Source organism: Crinia signifera, chromosome 2 (genome assembly GCF_055691185.1).
Source record: "Crinia signifera chromosome 2, ASM5569118v1, whole genome shotgun sequence".
NCBI classification, from domain to species: Eukaryota; Metazoa; Chordata; class Amphibia; order Anura; family Myobatrachidae; genus Crinia; species Crinia signifera.
In genome coordinates, this window is record NC_139218.1 from 281,660,614 (window position 1) to 281,680,547 (window position 19,934).

Here is a 19,934-nt window from a genome sequence, read left to right on the forward strand (position 1 = left end):
ACAGTAGGCAGGGAACTCACACAGTTCCTGCCACTGAGATCCCTGCCTGTCTGCGGCATGTAAGGAGGGACACGGGGGAGCTCACAGCCACCTAGAGTTCCACTCCTTCACTGCCAGGTCACTAGGGCAGTGTCCTCCTGTGGGACACTGTACAGTATTGTGCTCCGGCCAGCCGTAGCAGGAGCCTTGTGCCATTATTGTAATTGCCCTTGTATGCTTGCTGCATTGTTGTTAACACTTTAGCTGCCTGTCAGTTTAATTTGTGTTACGCTGTACTATATTGCCCTCCTGTATTGCTGATGTGTAATATTGGCTGCAGCTATGTGGAGGGACACAGAGCGCTTATCAGCTAGTCTGGAGTTCCACTCCTTCACTGCCAGGCCACCTGGGCTCCCCTGTACCCAGGAGTCAGGTTACAGACAGAGCTCAAGCTAGGGATGGCCATTGATGATTCAAAATCATCGATGGTTCATGGCCGATGTCGAATACTTTTGCCATCGATGGGGGAGAACCAGATGGTTTCCCTCCATCGATGGAACAGCAAAACGATGTTTTGCTGTTTTTTTTTAAAGTGCCGGTACACGTAGCATAGCTCCGCCCCGCCCCGACACCCACAAAGCCCCGCCACCGAGTTTTGATTGGCCCATAGGACAATCAATCAAACACAATGGATGACCATCGATATGTAAAAATATTGATGGTCATCCATTGCATAGTTTAGCACGATCAATGGCCTGTTGCAGAATTGCCATTGATGGCAACCATGGCCATCCCTAGTTCAAGCTGTGGTCAGGGAGCTCAGTGCAGCTATCCTTGCAACATTGTATGTGTACTGTGGATTAACACTATATAGACTGCCTGTCTATATCACTGCATTGTATATTACAAGCTTGCTGTGTAACACTATCAATGCTATGTCATTGCTATATATGCATTAACACTTTCTCTGCTGGTCAGAGGTATGCGTGTTATCTGTACCATATGCTTCCTGCCTATATCATTGCATCATATGCCTAGTACTAGCTTACTGGGCTTCACCCTGCAGTGTATGCATAGTACAAGCTTACGGTGTACTGTGTATAACAGGAGTATGCTGTGTTGGCGGTACCATATTGACTACCTGCCTATTTTATGGCATAATATGCTTTTATTATATTGTGTTAACTGTGCCGTTAGCTGCCGGTTCACAGGGCAATAATACTGCAATGTCTTCCAGGGATACCAGTCCCAGTGACTCTGGGGCTCTGGCGCTGATGTCTTGTACATCCTGTAATGCTGGCCTATGACCCCATGACTAGTACAGGACGGCTTATGTGCAAGCTGCTACAATGCTTGGGCGATGGCCGCAGCTACAGCCTCCTCTCAGGTGCTTATCTGGCTCTGGACAAGGTCCCCAGAAACGCCGTCCCCATCCTTGGCGGGTGTAGCCCTTCCGCACAGTGGGAGCGCTCTGTACCCGCAGGAAGACGTGGGATACCCCCGTCGTCCAGACTCCTCCGTAGGACACTTAGGATTGTCTAGAGGGGGCCGTCGATGGGGGGGGGGGGGGGCTTGTGATAAGGTGAATACCCCCACCTCGTCTTGAGGTGCTGACCTTGGGCCCACGGCCATACCATCCTGAATACGTCTGATCTTGGAAGCCAAGTTAAGGCCTGGTTAGCACATGGATTCTCAGCTGTCAAATAGGTCCTTACCTTAAACGACCCCGCTGAGCCGCCTACACCTTTTCGGTAACTCCCTAGGTGTATTCTGCGTTTATTCCCACCTCTCTGGGCACCCTCATCAGCTCCTATGGTTTTCATTACCACCTTTATGCTGATGATACCCTAATCTATCTCTCCTCCCCCGACTTATCCCCATCACTTCTGTCCAAGGTCTCCGAATGCCTCACGGCCATCTCGGCCTGGATGACCCAACGCTTCCTGAAACTAAACATGGCTAAAACTGAACTTCTAATCTTCCATCCCCCGAACATCCCCTCTTCTCCCACTATCTCCATCAGCATTGGTGAAACCGAGATCACGTCCACCGACCAAACGCGCTGCCTCGGTGTCATCATTGACTCCTCCCTCTCTTTCACCCCCCCACATTCGTGCTCTCTCACAGTCTTGCCGCTTTCACCTACGCAACATCTCACGCATCAGACCATTCCTCTCCACTGACACGACCAAAATTCTCATTCACTCTCTTGTCATCTCCCGCCTTGACTACTGCAACATCCTTCTCTCTGGGCTACCTCTCACCCGCCTCGCACCTCTCCAATCCATTCTTAACGCTGCTGCTAGGCTCATCTTCCTCTCCCGCCGCTCTACCTCCGCCTCCCCCCTCTGTTTATCTCTTCACTGGCGCTGTTAGGAGGGGTTACTTTAACCTACCTCCTGAGGTGGACTCTAACCTACCTCTGGATAGGGAGTTGGACTTTAACCAATCTTCCTTTATCCCTTCTTCCTCAATTTGGTGGCCCCCCTTAGAGCTCCGTGAGTGTTAACCCTGTATATGCTGATCAGAAAAGAAGACCATCATGTATGCAAGGTACAACACTGATTTATTGTTTACACATACAGCATATTTATACAGTATAGCATGCATGGGCTCGACAAGAGATGATTGGATGATACAGGGGTGTAGCAGGGAGGAGTTCCAGTTACTGTCTAGGGGATATATGTTATTATTATACAAGGACATGGGAGAACAGACAGTTTTTGTAGAAAACATGTGAAATACATCTTACAGGAAATAACCTTGAGCAACGCAGCCTTGAGCAGCAGCAGACTGTCACAAAGCAGAATAGAAACTTGTAATTTTCCACTCACTATAAGGCATTTGAGACAAGATGGAGAACAGCATACAAAATGGTGCATAAATCCTTTCAATCCCCTCTTAGAATCATAATTTATTTAAATTATTTGATTCTCACGTGTGCTTTTCCTTTTAATACGCTGTTCCCTCACATATGTAGCATAGTCATCGGGTGTAGGGGTTTCAGAGGAAAGATCAATATACATAATAGCTACAGGTGTTGTGGTACCTAGATATTTGGAAACTATTCTCCTGCCTAGTGGAAAAATACAGTAAGCAACGATTATGATGAACAGAAGTACAGTAAGTGTAATGATACCTAGTTGAGTTAAGGCATGTTTCCAGTTGCTCATCCAGCCGAACCAAGCAGCCCAGGGGTCAGTGACACCTGAGTTTTCCTTGAGCTCTCGGGATAAGTCTTCTAATTTTTTAATGGCTAGTGTGACTTTGCCATTGGGACCTGTATTGTCAGGAATGAAGGTGCAACATCCTGCAACTGTGTTTATGTATACACATGTACCACCTTTCTCGGCCAAGATCATATCCAGGGCCATGCGATTCTGGAATGTCATCTGTGATGTGGCCTCCAGTTGTTCTGCAATACCTTTCAAGGCATCCTTTGTATCATTAACAAATCTCTGTTGATTATAATACATATAGTTTATCCATGCAACATTCTTATTGATTGTAACCTGGGGCAGCAGAGATTCAAAGCCAGCAGCTACTTCATCTCGGGCCTTGAACTCGTCTGGGACACCCCGGGGTACACCAATAGTATCAATGTATACGTGTGGGTCAAAGCTTTCCAGTGGGGTACTTCTCTTTTGTCTAGGGTGTGGGTCAGGTAGGGGTGAAGGTGTTTCAATGGCTGTTGGCAAAATATGGATAGGCATAATGATTTTTGAGAGAGCACATTCGCCTCTCCATACACTGTCAAGCTTTGCTCTAATTTTCATGTCCCCACAAATGAAATAAATGTCACCAAGGGATTTCTTCATGATGGGTAAGGTTACATACCTGCGGATGGCACAGTAACCATCCGGGAATGTTTTCAGATCTACCCCCTTAGTGACATTAGAACAGTAACAAGTATAGTTGCCTGGATATATGGTGATTGTGTTACCTGGATTGGTGTTTTTTCCTAAGATGGGGTAGTTCTTCTTCCATAACTCACATTCATTATCTTTAGTTTTATTGCCAGTGTATAAGGTAAAAAAACATTCATCCTCTGATTCTGGTATGTTAAGGGGGACGGTACCAAGGTGGGGTCTGGACTTAGCACATACATAACAGTCAGTTCGGTTAGTCTGTCGTGCATTGTATTTCATCCATTCTAACCAAAAATTCACATCAGCTAAACCTGTCTCTATGGACATGGTGTCCTCATATGTGGGATTACTGATAGCAACCATATCTTTAAAGGTACTTATGTGTGATTTGAATGGGGATAATGGCTGGGGCCTGGCGGGGGGGATGGTGGCTTACGGAGGGAAAGGTATTCCTGATTGTTAAACATATCTTTGAGATAGAAATGTTGTCTATCACTGGCATATCCACCTCCCCACCATACCCCTAGAACATACATTCCAGCATCACTGGGGCTGGGATTTTCAATATTTATAGTGCAATAATAGTCATATCTACCGTCATCCTTAGTAATAGTCATCCTAGAAAGTAATGGCTTACCATACTTGTCCTTTCGATCAATAGCCAAGGTGGGTTTGTATGCCCAGTCGATACCTGAATTCCACCCCACTGCTCCCCAATAATTGCAGTTATTTCCCCAATAATAATCATCTGTGACACAAATATATACATTTTTAGTCTGGCTGAGAGCTGATTTGGATGGCATGGACCACATGTTACTAGGTATGACCGTATCATAGTTTATTCGGTAAGTGGCCACGCGAGTGGTAGATGAATTGTACCAAAGGGTAAGCACATCATCCTGACTGGTAATATCCACTTCTGCGGTACAGAAATTATAAAGAACAAGAGCGAGTAAAGTCAGCAGAGCTAAGATAGGGGGAATCATTTCCTTCAAGGGTCCTCTCGGCCTCAGTAGGAATTCCGTTTTCCTCGATGTCTGGATCCCCTACCGGCAATTCTTCTCCTCGTAGGAGGTCAGAGTTATTAACTCCCGTTAGTACCTCACTGGTCCGGTCTGTGTCAATCTCAGGATCGGTGTCGACCTCTGTGTCGAAAGTAGTTGGAGTAGGGATTTTCTTCACTCTGGATGCGTGGATCCACGTTGGGTTGTCATCGGTGAGCACAGCAGTTCTTGTCACAGCGACCACCTCTGTCTCAGGACCGTAGGAGAAATCACCTGGATTCTTGTTGCGTGGAAGGACTTTAACCACAACTTTGTCTCCGACTTGGAATGGATGTGTAGGTTTCTGTGGATGACAAGGATTTTTAAGTACAACTTCATGTTCAATTTCGTCTAGTCTGTGTATTAAAGTCCTTACATATTCTTCTCTGATTACTTCTAAATCTCCTGCTTGTGTGACTAGTGGTTTCCTTGCCCAGGGGGTGGGGAAGGGGCGTCCCATTAGTATTTCAAAAGGGGAGTAACCTAGAGTCTTTTGTGGCGTCATTCTTATTTCAGCTAACACAATAGGAAGGACTTGCTTCCATTTTGTGAAGGTGCCCCCAGTAGCCTTTCTCAATTTATCCTTCAAAGTGCGGTTCATGCGTTCGACAATAGCTGAACTCTGTGGGTGGTACGGAATGTGGAATTTCCAATCTATTTGGAGGGCTTTAACTAGTTCAGCAGTGACTTTGGCAGTAAAAGCAGAACCTTTATCACTATTGATTTGTAGCGGGCATCCCCAGCGCGGAATGATCTCCTGCGTGAGAATGCGGGCTACAGTTTTTGCATCTTCGGACTTTGTTGGATATGCCTCCGCCCAGCGTGAGAACATATCAACTATGACCAAAGCGTATTCCTGTTTCCCTGTACCTGGTATATGGGTAAAATCAATCTGCAGGTGAGTAAACGGAGTGGTGGGGTATTCAAGATGTTGGTGTTTTGCTTTATTGGGATTGTTAGGGTTGTTTCTAAGACACACAATACATCTACTAACATATTGGGTGACAAGTTCTTTTGCATTTGTGATGTAAAAATCATTGGTGAGGAGCAGTGTTGTCGTGACTTTGCTGTGGTGACCTACTCCGTGATAGTGTGCTATGAACAGTGAGGCACTTGTTTGGGGGATACAGGGTTTCCCCTCTTTGCAGATTAATCCAGTCCGTGGATTCTTCTGCAGAATTGGGTATGTCCAATCTGATAAATCAGAGTTAGAGGCAGTTGCCTGTAATTCTGTAAGTAAGTATGTGTCTTCTAGTGACGGTGGTGACATTATGGTAAGTGTGAGGTTGTATGTGGATGTGGCAGCAGCTTGTTTTGCAGCAGTGTCAGCGAGGGCATTGCCCCGTGAGATATCATCTTTTCCACCAGTATGTGCTTTGCAATGGAGAATGGCAATGTGTGAGGGCAATGTGATTGCGTGCAATAAGTCAGCAATAAGTTGGGCATGTGAGATGCCTTTTTCCATCAGCGCCTGTGAAACCTCGGCGCTGCCAAATCATGCCGTGGTCGTGAACAACGCCATAAGCAAATTTGGAGTCTGTGTAAATGTTGACAGGTTTTCCTGTGTACAAGTGACAAGCTCTGGTGAGAGCGATTAGCTCAGCAGCCTGTGCTGATTGCAGAGGAACTGCTTTTGCTTCAAGGACAGTTTGAGGAAGTTTAACTACTGCGTAGCCTGTCTGGTATGTTTTGTCATTTGGTCGACTGCAGGAGCCGTCGACAAAAATTATGTCGGCGTCGGGTATGGGTACAGCCGACATGTCACTTCTGGGTGAAGTTTCTGAGTCGATTGTCAGAGAACAGTCATGTGGGGGAGGTGCTTCGTCATCAGGTCCTTTTAAGCCTAAAAGGGCATTAAGTATGGGCACAGGTCCTTCTGTATTTGTAGCATATTTGATAACAAGTGATGGGTTACCTAGTAAGAGTACCTCATAACCACTAAGTCTTTGGGCCGACATGTGTTGCGTATGTAAGCCTTTTAAGATGGACAGGACGTTGTGGGTAGTGTGAAGGATGGTGTTGTGTCCTAAAGTGAGTGTGGCAGCCATTTCAACAACCATTGCACAGGCAGCCAGCGCTCGAAGACAAGCAGGCATTCCTTGTACAGTGACCGGCATTACCTTTGAAAAGAATGCGACAGGGCGCATTTTGCCTCCATGACCTTGGGTGAGCACGCCCGCCACAGTTTTACAAGTGTCCCTTGCAAACAAATGAAATGGCAAAACATAGTTGGGGAGACCAAGCGCGGGACTTTTAACTAACATTGCTTTGAGCTTTTCATATGCAGAAAACATTTCATTTGACCATTGTATGACTTTGGGTTTGTCTTTGAGTGTGCACTGTCTCAAGATATTATCGTAATAGGAACAATCAGAAATCCACTGTCTGCAGTAGTTTACCATACCCAAGAAAGACAGCATATCCTTCTGGGTAGCTGGGGTGACCAGGCCCAGTACAGACTGTATGCGTTGTGGACTGATTTTCCTTTCTCCCTCAGAGAGCACAAAACCCAAGTAATTGACATGCTTTTGACACCATTGCATTTTTGTTCTGGACACTTTATGTCCACATTCACATAACCAGTTCAATAGTGATATACCATCTTCCCGGCTGGCTCCCTCCGTTGGACTACAGAGTAGCAGATCATCTGCATACTGTAGCAGGACTGAACCACAGGGGGGGTGCCAGGGTGCCAATGTGGCTTGGAGGACTATGCTATAGACCACTGGGGAGTCAATATAGCCTTGTGGTAAACGACACCAAGTCATTTGTTTACCTTCAAAAGAGAAAGCAAAAAGTAATTGGGTCTCTGCATCTATTGGAATGCTGAAAAATGCATTTTTCAGATCTGCTACTGTGAAAAATGCTGCGTCTGCAGGGATGGCTGAAATGAGTGTGTTAATGTCTGGCACTATTGGTGCAATTGGGACTATGAGGTCATTTACCTTCCTCAAGTCCTGTACAAATCTAATACTTCCATCAGCCTTAGCGACCGGGTTGATGGGTGTGCAGTATGGTGAGATCACATATCTCAGTATGCCTTCTTCTAAAAACTCCTGTATCATTGGTCTAAGACCGTCAATTTTCTCTGATGATAAAGGGTATTGTTTGCTGTACACGTGACTAGAGTCTGGCTTGAGTTTGGCTTTGTATGGTGTACAGGGTATGAGGCCTGTGTCATAGGGACCCTTGGCCCAAATTTCTGCATTGATTTTGTCAATTGAGGTATCAAGTGAATCTTGGGACATTAGGAAGTGTGGTGAAGTGACGTGAAGTCCACTTCCTTTGGGTGAGGGTGTAATGGAGATGTGGAATTTGTTGAAAAGATCCCTTCCCAACAAGTTGACAGGGCATTCTGAAATAACCCTGAACTGATGTTCTCCTAAGTAATGTCCGTTCATGGACTGTATGATCAGTTCGTCAGTCAGATAAGTGTCAGTGGGTATCCCATTGATTCCCATTGAAGGAGTAGTCTTTTGCAATTCACCATCATAGTGTAATGAACACAGGACACTGGTTGTGGCACCGCTATCTACCAAAAAGGGTAGCTTCTTTCCATTAACATATAAAGTGATAAGGGGTGCGTCTTCCCAGTGTGTGGTGAATTGTACAAAAGATAGGACACCCTCCTTCGGGCCCCGTCACAAGGTGGGGTCGGACCAATCAACTCTAAAACGTACATGTTCTTGGACGGGTGTGGGGCCACGTGCTGCTCTGGGTGGCCCTTGTGTGAAAGATGGTTGCTGAGACCTGTGTGTGCCTGGTGGAGGTCGCTATGGTTGTTGTGGTCTTTGGGGTGGGAATGGGCATTCCCTAGCCCAGTGTGTGTCTTGGCCACAATTGTAACATGTTGTGTCTTTTGCTATTGTGCCAGTGTTATTATCTCTGTTGTAAAGAGGGGCCCGATGGTGTTGGTGTGGTGGGCCTTGTGGTGGTCTGAAGGGTTTCCTTTGACCATATTGGGGTGCCCTACTCTGTCTATTTGATGGGCCCCTGTTGTCTTGTTGATAACTGTGTGTTGTGACAATTGTCTTTTTCATGTCAAAACATCCAGCTGCCTCCTTTTCATACAAATGGGTCTCAAATTCTTGGAGGGTGTCTGAAGTCCAGGAAGAGACACTTTGTTTAACTGGCGTGGAAATGGAGGGGTGTAGGTTATTGATAAAGGTGGAAATGAGTAAGGGGAATATTTCAAGAAATAGTCCCGCTTCCTCAGTCCAGCATCTTTTAAATCTCTTCCAAAATTCAGTGACTGATTCAGTGGGTTTTTGTTTACACGCCACTGCGACAGGCAATGAGGACCTCATTTTGAAGATCTTGGTCATCCCTGCTTCTATTTCTGTCCACATTGTGGCTATTGCGTCTGAATTATTTAAGGGGTATTTTGCTGTTCCTACCGTGGTTGTAATGTTTTCGAAACTTTTGATCTTACCCCAATCCCACGCATGGTGATGGTCGATTACATTATCGACAATCAGTTTTATGTCATCATGGGTGTAATTTCTGCCTACACATGCTTTCTTCAGATAGGCAATGGTTCCTGCCGCGGTTACAGAGGGTTTTGGGCAGTGTTTAATGATCCTATTTAGGTCTTCTATGTCAATTGGTTTAACAAGTAATTGGTCACCAATTGTCATGAAGGGACAGTATTGAGTTGTTGTGCCATCATAGGTGGCACCAGATTTTGTTGTCTTCGGGCCAAGTTCTGTAGTAACTAATGATTTGTCTGCTGATACTCTGGTGCTTTTTGCTAAAGGTCCTTTCTCTTCTCCCTCTAACAAAGGCATATCCTCGGTATTAGTTTCCTTTTTATCATCTAATTTAAGATCTGGTTTGGGTGGAGGTGCGGTAGGATGTAGAACATGGTGACCCACGGCCATCAGTTCTGTATCCGTGAGGGAAGGGTATACTGGACTGTAAGGTGGAGGTGAAAGGACTTTAAGTTCCTTATTGATACGAGTCTCCTCTATTTTATGGAGTTTTGCAGTGACGTCTCTAATTTTCTTTTGTTTCTTTGTCAAATTGGTGTCATGCCAGAAAGGTGCAATAATAAGCCATTGTTCACCTCCTGCACGCATGTATTTCATATCCCAGGTGGGATCTCCTGTATACCAGGGGAAGGCTTCTTTGTCCCCAAGACAAAGACCTTTTATCATTTGCATAAAGAAAGGATAATTAGAGCCGTCTCTAGGGAAGGGGTTGGGACTACATTTTTCCGACCAACCTGCCAGGTTATCTACCCAGGGGTCAATTAGGAAATAGTCTGTAGAAGAATTACGGGCTACATATTCCTTACAAGTTTCATTGGGTAAGGGTGGTGGATAGGAAATTATTTTATTTTTACTAATTTTTGAACCCATGTTTAGTTTATGTCCTTTTATGTTTGTGTGAGAACTTTCTCCACCTTTTAATTTGTTCCTGATGTTCAGGGTTTTGACTAAAGTCAAGGAAATAGAGTAGTTGACTACCTTCAGGTAACTTGTGGATCTGGTCTAAAGTTTCAGGACAGATAATAGGATATGTGAAAAGGTTAATTGGTATATCTGTTAAGAAAAATGGGTATGTCTGATCAATGTATTTTTCAATAAGTCCTGTATCCAAATGACAACCCAATATAATAACGGATTCTAAAACGGTGCCATTAGATGATGTCTTTGTTGTGAGTTTAAATCTTGTGGGTTCTCTAATGACAGATGTCAATTTGGGCCAATAATCGTCTCTGTCGGGGTTATGGTACCAGAGGACGATACTACATTTACAATTTAAACAAGTACCTATGTATGGATGTCTGGGGTGTGACATAGACGTAGATGAAGTATGAGAATGGATGAAATATGAGAGCGTGAAAAATTCTTAGTATCCAGACCAGGGGCGCCGTTTCAGTAAGGCAGGAGTGTACCTACAGCAGCAGACTGAAAGGGTTGGTCTTTATCTGAATACTGTGTGAATTATGTATTCACTTTATACATCTCATAAAAATTAATGTTTATGATTGGTTAGTTATAACCACAGACTGTCTACGTGACAGTGGATAGAGTCAAGTGGTTTTATCCTGAAAACTGCATATGAAGCCTCACGTTGCGTTACCCCAAAGAGAGGGGAGCATATAGTCCGCAAGTCTATTGGCATACAGTAATCAATGAGACAAGAGAGAGAAAGAGTTAGTGTGCGTCAACTTACCAACCGCACAAGATGTACAAGTTAAATACATATATCGCATGTGTGTTCACTTACCAACCACACAAGGATATTACACGTAATACAACTTATACTGTAAAAAAAAGGATAGTAAGAAATGGCCATATAGAAAAAAGGGCGATCAAATTGAGGTGACTAATGAGCGGACCCCTTAGGTCACTCTTTATATATTACCAGATCACTGATCTGCGTGTGCACACTATAAAACAACCAGCTGAACCTTTACTACTTTTGAAGTAAAGGTCTATACGGATTCAGGATTCGATATGTCCGTGATCCGAGAACAGGCAACAGACCACGTATGGGTGTCAACAGTTCAACGGGAACGAAGATCGAAATCCCGGACGAGCCCCCAGCTGTTAGGAGGGGTTACTTTAACCTACCTCCTGAGGTGGACTCTAACCTACCTCTGGATAGGGAGTTGGACTTTAACCAATCTTCCTTTATCCCTTCTTCCTCAATTTGGTGGCCCCCCTTAGAGCTCCGTGAGTGTTAACCCTGTATATGCTGATCAGAAAAGAAGACCATCATGTATGCAAGGTACAACACTGATTTATTGTTTACACATACAGCATATTTATACAGTATAGCATGCATGGGCTCGACAAGAGATGATTGGATAATACAGGGGTGTAGCAGGGAGGAGTTCCAGTTACTGTCTAGGGGATATATGTTATTATTATACAAGGACATGGGAGAACAGACAGTTTTTGTAGAAAACATGTGAAATACATCTTACAGGAAATAACCTTGAGCAACGCAGCCTTGAGCAGCAGCAGACTGTCACAAAGCAGAATAGAAACTTGTAATTTTCCACTTACTATAAGGCATTTGAGACAAGATGGAGAACAGCATACAAAATGGTGCATAAATCCTTTCAGGCTCCCCATTCCTTTCCGAGTTCTCTTTAAACTCCTCACCACCACCTACAGATAGCGCCGGCCTTATTATTGCTGGCGGAGCGACAGGACCGTGTCCCTGGCGATCCGCCAGCAATCTGGCGCTCTGGCTGAATGAGACGCTCGTGCGTTTCCCACGCACGAGCGTCTCAATAGCCGGGCGGCGCGGCGGGTGCAGTCCTGCCCGTCTCCAGCTTCAGGGAGACGGGCAGGGCTGCGGGGGGGCGGTGTGGACCGGCGGGGACCCGGGGAAGCCGGCGGGGACCCGGGGAAAAGCACCGTCGGAACGGGACGCGCGTGCACCTCGTGCACGCGCGTCCCCTTCCGACATACAGATGGCGGGGCGGGGGATGGCGGGTGGCGAGTCCTCCGCCATCCCTAGCAAAGACAAGCCCGGCGCCATCTGTACAAGGCTCTCTCCTCCTCCACAGCTCCCTACCTCTCTTCACTGATCTCTATCCACACTCCCTCCCGTCCTCTTCGCTCCATCGCTGACCGCCGACTGACCTCTCACCTAATCACCTCCTCCCACTCCCGTGTCCAGATTTCTCTCGCGCTGCCCCCTGCACTGGAACAACCTCCCGCCACCCATCAGGCTATCTGATTCCCTTACCTCCTTCAAGCGCTCCCTCAAAACCCACTTTTTTCGACTAGCCTATCCCTCCTCCTAACCTCTTTTGATCCTCCTATCCTGCCTCCGTTCCCCTCCGTTCCTACTTATCCTATTGTATTTCGTTCGTCCACCCACCTATTTTTAGTATGTTAACTCTTATGATCAGGGCCCTCCTTCCTCACGTACTCACCCTACCTCATTACCTCACCTGTGCTCCTGTCCTGTTCTTCCCTTCCTCTACTTCATCTTCGGTCTCCTTGACTATTTTGACACCTACTTCTGAACTGATGCTGATTTTAGTTCTACCAGCTATACCCCTATTTATACTGTATCTTTCTACACACCCTGTACGTTACCTTGTAATTTGTTTTTTTTTTGTTTGCTATGTACGGCGCTGCGGACACTTTGTGGCGCCTTATAAATAAACGTACTACTACTACTACTATTCCGGAAATCAGTGAACGTAGTGGTAGTAATGGTGACCCAGGCTATAAAGGTTTGGAAGGAGGCAAATAGAGTAATAGACTTTACAAGTTTTGATCCACAACATCCAATAGATGATAAATGGTTGATAGGAGATCTAAAGGAATTACAGATTCGGGAAGTTTGGGGTCCATACTCGGTCTTCTATCTGAGTCAGGTGTATTTTGAAGATGGGTTTAAATCCTTCTTGCAAATGAAAGCAGAATTTAATCTCCCCCAATCGTACTTCTTCCGTTATTTCCAACTTAGAAGCGCGCTGGATCGACGATTCCCTGACCCCCGCTTATGCTTCGGTTCTTCTCCGATAAAAAAGAACTATAGTTTCTAGTAACAGGAAAACCACATAAAAGCTATATAAATTGTTATTGAATGAATTATCAAGAGAATATTTGAGTAGTTAGAGGGTTAAGTGGGAGCAGAATGTGGGTCTATTGCAAAAAGAAGAGTGGCAGATGGCAATACTCTCAATACCCAAGGCCACCAATTCTATAAGGGTTCAACAAGTACAATTTTTTATTCTACATAGGGCCTACTTGTCGACTACCAGATGATTAAGTATGGTGCCATTTCTACACCATTATGTAAGAATGCTGATGGCACTTTTTTCCATCTGCTTTCAGATATGCCATAGTTTTGATCGTATTGCATGCGACCCAATCGATGCGATAAAAATGATTGTTTAATTGTACAGACACCCTGATGGGTGATTACTATGTTAAATGCACCCCCACTATGAACGCCAACCCGAAGCATGGCGAGCGCAGCAAGCCCGCGAGGGGCTGCAGTATGCGTCCTCTGACCTTTTCATACCCATACCTTGGCGTGGAGTTGATTTTATATAGTGTGGCGAGCGCAGCGGATTACTTCACATGTATTCCGCGTCCCCTCGCAGGGCTCGCTGCGCTCGCCACACTATATAGAGTTGACTCCAAGCCGACGTGGATAGTGGGGGTATGAAAAGGTTGGAGGACGCGTACCACCACCCCATGCGGGCTCGCTGCGCTCACCACGCTTCGGGTTTGCGTTGATAGCGGGGGTGGCATTAACAATAAGGGTTCATTTAACATTATAAGCACCCATCAGGGTGCTTGTACTAAATCGCATGCTGTTGTAATGGCATGCGATGCAACACAATATTAAAATTGTACAGTGCGGCTCTTGGGATCCGAAAATCTGGTCCCATCATATACCTTAATTAGTGGGATGCGATGGCAAACGATGGGCGCCGTGCTAGGAAACCAAAATATTTTTTCCACAAATGCATGCTTCACTAGCTTACTTTTAAGGCCCCCACACACACACTAGAAGATTTTTTTGTCTGATTTCCGATATATTGGCAGATTTTTTATGTTTTATTTATTTTTTATCGATAATCGCCCAATTCTTGCCGATTATCGGTAAAAAATCGCCCAATATATCGGACGATCGGTCGGAAATCGGACAAGTCGTTCTAGTGTGTGGGGGCCTTAAGTCACACACGTCAGTCTATGCACAAGACCCCCCCACCAACTACGCTTAATTCATTATGTTTCTTATATGGCGCAGCATATTCCGTTGTGCTTTACAATAGGAGACAGTTATACAACAAGCTGGGTATTTACAGACAGTCAAAGTTATGAGGGCCCTGCTTGCAAGCTTAATTGGACATAGACTATTCGTTGTATAGTATGGAAATTACCATTTTCCAGCCTCTTTGGGGGTTTATTTTAATGCTTTTTTTTTATCTCCCCCATCAGGTTGGCTTAATTGACGCAAATGGAGAGCTCAAAGTTTTTAGAGATCAAAATCTCAGTCCAGGAAAAGGTAAAGTATCTGAATATTTCTACAATGTCTTTTTGAGCTTTAGTTTGTGTATGTTTTTATGTACAGCAGGACTGTGTTAAGCCCAGGGGGGCCCTCTCCGACTTGTCATTACTGACAGCGAACTGCACTGAAGAATATTACACTGTCAAAACAGAGTAAAAGCAGTATAAACTTGGGCAATGGGTAACTGTAGGAGCCCTGGCAGACTCGGTGCTGCCTCTGATTAAAATCCCTCCCATAATGAGGCTGCTGCTACTGTCCTCCATGGGCCTGAGAAGCATATGATGTGCTCCACCAAGCAGAGCTCAACACAAGCCTCTCAGCCTCTGACCTCTTGTGCAAAGTCTCATGAGACTTAATCAACTCTCGGTAATGTACTACACACTTGTGCAGTCAGTGTGCCTTGGCTCCCGATGCTCAGCACTATTAATCATTGGCAGATAGGTGAAGCTGTAGCACTACCCCACTCCCATGCACAAAACCTTTAGCTAAAAAATAGTGTTTTTTAAATACATACCAACCACAGGGGCACCTAAATAGAGGGCCCCACTCCCTTAATCCGGGCCTAATGTACAGTGCATGTATGTCTAAAGGTACTGCTAGAATTCAATGCAGACAGGGCGCCTAGGTTGTTGGGGCACAAGAAAAGGGGGGCAGCCCAGCTGGTGGCACTATTGGGAGTAGTCCATCCACTCTACGACACGGGGGGCGTGTCCCTGTCTTTCTCACTGATGGGGCATGCCCAGCACATACGGAGGAGCAGTGTTTCCCCCAAGCTCTTTAAGCCCTTCACTGGCAATCCCGAGATTTTTCAGGGCTATGCCTGAATGCCCAGGCTGGCAAGCCTGGAAAATTCTCGGAATTACCAGTTATTAGCACCGGGCAGCGCTGCTGAGTTCATCGCTGAACTCAGGCAGCTTCAGCGCTGCCCGGCTCCCTCCCATCCGGCGCGCCCCTGGCTCACCATGCCCCTGCACTCGCCTATGCAATATTGCAGTTTCCGACAGCATTGAAGGCAAATTCCTACGAAACAGATTTGACTGTAAAAAGTTGGATCTGTTTTGTCAGAAATGGTCGCGGATTTTTGCATTCACATACTTTTTTCAACAATCCGCGGCAGTTTTCGCTGTCATGCCCACTTTCCGACATGACAGCCAGAACATTGAATACAGTATGTCGAGTTGCAGACAAGCTGGGCAAAAACAGTCTAGGGTTATGACTGTCTGGATGTTCCGACAGTCTGTATCCCATATTGAATAACCCCATAAATCTACGTATTTTAAGAGGGAGGGGGTGGCGACACCTTGGTTTTTCAAAACAGAGGGGATGTTGCTGTCTGCAAGGAGCAAGGCCAGGGTCTCCTGATTGTCGCAGTTGATCTATATCTGCATCCTAGAATCACTAATGCAAGCAGGGGGTGTAATGACTCCTATTGCATTACCACATTTGTATGATCACTTCCACGTAAGTGGCAGCTGTAGCTCCTTCAACCACATCTGAATCGGGTCTACTCTGTGCAGTCCAACATTTTTTGAGAAACTAAATCTCCAAACTGTTGCAATCATGTGTTAAAGGACAACCTTCATGCCTATAAATTAACAAAAAAAGTTGTGGGACGCGCTAGAAACAATGTATATATTAAATTATTTAATTAAACTTTAAAAATAAATACATTCACAAATGCACTGGCCAGTGTTAAAAATCTACACAATAATCAATTTATGAACCATATATAGATATAAAATAACAATTGTCAGTATCCTAATAAGTGGTTTTTGTGTTTTGTAAACTAAAATCACATAGATTTGATTAAAAATAAAAAAAGTCAATGGGTAAAAAAACTATTCTTCCTTTAGTGAGATAGATGTTATAGGCGTATAGTGTCCTGTTGGGGGAGACAGGAAGTCCCCCATTTCCTTGTCTGGCCAGACAGATATATAGATAGATCTATACAAAAAGCATTGGCCGATGTTGGCAAGCGACACAGCCCTGAAATTGAACAAATCGAAACCGCCTCTGAATTCATACAGACGAGGGCGGAATTTACAACAGATGTTGATGCGCCCCACACTATACCCTCCGTTGGAGAACAGTCAGTCCGCAAGGACATTAAGGGGAGGCTGCTTCCGTTGCACTGGGTGCACGACCTGCCATGCGCTGATTAGCGGACCCACGATACGACATCCGCACAATGGCAATAGGATAAAAATCCGACACAGATTAACCTGTACAAGCACTTTCATCATCTATGTGCTGATCTGTCCGTGCACATTGTATTATGTCGGCATGTCAAGCCGAACCTTCCGCGAGCGCATGGCGAATCATCGCTATTCCATCAGGACGGCCATCTCATCTGGGACGTCGGATAAATCAGTAGCCAAACACTATCTGGCGGCTGGACACCAGATAGCCACATTGCGATGCATGCTTGTGGATCACGTACCTAAACCCACAAGAGGAGGTGATCGACACCTTCGTTTACACCAACTCGAGGCACGGTGGATTCACCAACTCAATACAGTCGCCCCCCGGGGACTTAATGAGCATAATCCGCTCAATTGTTTTCTGTCATCATGAATAGTGTTTGTTGGCTGTGGGTAGTAGTTATCGATTGACGCGGAGTTATCAGATTACTGATGGTGATCACATGAAGTGTAATACTCTGACCATTGATTAATATTGTTATTTTTTATGTCTATCTGTATCCGTATTTTATGTCTATCTGTATGTAAATATTGTCTATGTATGGTATGTTACATGTTTATTGGCCAAGTATTGCACTGTATTATAATGCACTTTATTGTATAGCACTTTATTGTTATGGGCTTTAGGTGTAGCCTGATTGCGCCTCTGTATTGGTTTGGGTACAAATTTTTGTGACCCCGCCTCCTCATTCGGGTCATAACCCTGTTCCCTTCAGCAGTGTAACGCTGGTCATGTTATGGGCTTGAGTTTTATATACGCCCACTAGATGTAATCTATATAGCAGCAGACTAATAGCTGATTTATCTAGCTTACAAACAATAGGGATAAGTAGTCAATGGCGCAAAGGAGATGATACTTCGATTTCTTCGGTTTGAGCTTTTTCCTCTCTTCCGGCCGCTTGCGCTCCAGCCGCACTTCCGGGCTGATATATCAAGCTTCTCTTACAACCTAATTCCATCCCAGATTCGAGCCCACACCATCCATGGGCCGGCCTATATATATTACAGCTTCTAAACCTACCCGATCCTCTATTACTTACAATATAAAGCTCAAAATAGATCCGGTAACGCCACACGGGTTTCCATGGCAACCGGACACATCACCATCATCTCATGGACTATATAATGAGAAATTGTTTTGAAATTGTGGACTTTTTTATATATAAGGAGTTAATATGTATGTCTTCTATATTGTATATACAAATTTTACATTTGAATGAAATTGGGACAAAGGAAGAATTAAACTACACATGTCACTTCCTGTCCCTTGTGATTGGCTGTTCATCACATAAATATGGGCTTTTCACTTTGCTCTGGCATATCTTGATAAAGGTCATCACGACCGAAACGCGTAGATCCTGCCAGAGGATAGTGAACAGCCACCACCACGGATGTATGTATGTCCTGCTCTTTTAAAGATTGTTTTAAAAAAATAATATATATATTTTTAAATTTTTTTGTTTTTTGTTTTTTTTTCTTGGATATTGTCTATTTTTTGTGGATGTTTTGTATATGTCCTCATGACCTGCCCATGGGACTTATGTCAAGTATTTTTATGGATTAAAACGTTATTGGAATTTTCTACCTACATTGGCCTTCTGGTTGTATACAAAGGGATTTCTGGGATATACCCATAAAGAAACTGCTACGGGCTTTGTGCCCCCAATTTTAGGGGTGAGTAAGGTACGCCTTTAAACCTCAGGGTGATAAATTTATACAATACATCACCCATTGAATATACTCTAATCACATTGAAATTTTTTTCCTTATACACTTGGGAGCACTGAAACCGCAAACACCTTAAGGAGGTACGTATGAGAGAAAGAAACCTTTACAGGTTTGAAAACATCATATAACATCATGAGTAGGGGTACGCTTCTCCATTATTCTTAAGGAAAAGAAACCTTTGTATGTGTTCTTTCTTCATCACTTAAGTGAGGTACGCTGTCACAACTCATTGTGTTCTGCACAGCTCTCACATATACGTAATTTTCACCACTGAAAAGAGTCTCAGACATTGATTTCTCTTTTCTATGAGCACGGCTAGAGAAGCCTTTCCGGTCACACACACTTGGGAGAAATATTGACACTGAGACTGAGCCCCTCCGGGATAAAAGAAACCTTTATAAGAGGGAAACCATCATTTATCCAGTGAGTTCTGGTACGCCTGAAGTGACCCAGTCTCCTGATATAAACAGAACACTCGCCCTTTAGAGTGCTTAATTTTTTTTTAAAAAAAGACACACATTTATGTAGAATTGTAACTTTCATTTTTTTGTATTTTTCCACACGCAATATACATTGATGTGGCGAACCTTGCTCATTTGAGAATAACATCTCACAAGAGAGGAAAAAGCTCAAACCGAAGAAATCTAAGTATCATCTCCTTTGCGCCATTGACTACTTATCCCTATTGTTTGTATGTTATATTGTTGAAGTAAAGGTGTATCTTCAGGGATAGTTATCTTAGGCAGCATTGCGCCACGCACCAACTGTCATTCTTGTTCGATTTATCTAGCTGTTTTAGGCTGACAGCGCCGCAGAGACGCTGTGGAATGCAAATATGGGAAGTGGAGAGCCAGTGTAACGCACTGACGTCACTTCCGGGGCAGCGCTTCAGGGTTTAAACTGTTGAATACCCGGCGCCGCATACAGACTGCACTATACATGCTATGGAACGCAAATACAGGAAGTGGAGGGTCAGTGGAACGCACTGACGCCACTTCCTGGCTGGCGCTTCCTGGTTTATGCTGCTGAATACCCGGCGCTGCTGACACGCTATTATACAGGTGAATAAGGTTAGTGCGGGCTGATATATATTTGAGCCTTGTAGGCACCCTTAT

General features: G+C 44.7%; 1 protein-coding gene across 4 annotated transcripts in view; it reads left to right on the forward strand.

The window, feature by feature from the left end:
* TFDP1 (transcription factor Dp-1) overlaps positions 1-19,934 on the forward strand; it is an 88,780-nt gene that overhangs the window by 6,918 nt on the left and 61,928 nt on the right. For all 4 annotated transcript variants that reach the window (XM_083168723.1, XM_083168722.1, XM_083168725.1 and 1 more), the window contains exon 3: positions 14,821-14,887. In XM_083168723.1, coding sequence (XP_083024849.1) covers positions 14,821-14,887 — 67 coding nt within the window. The remainder of the gene's footprint in view (positions 1-14,820; positions 14,888-19,934) is intronic.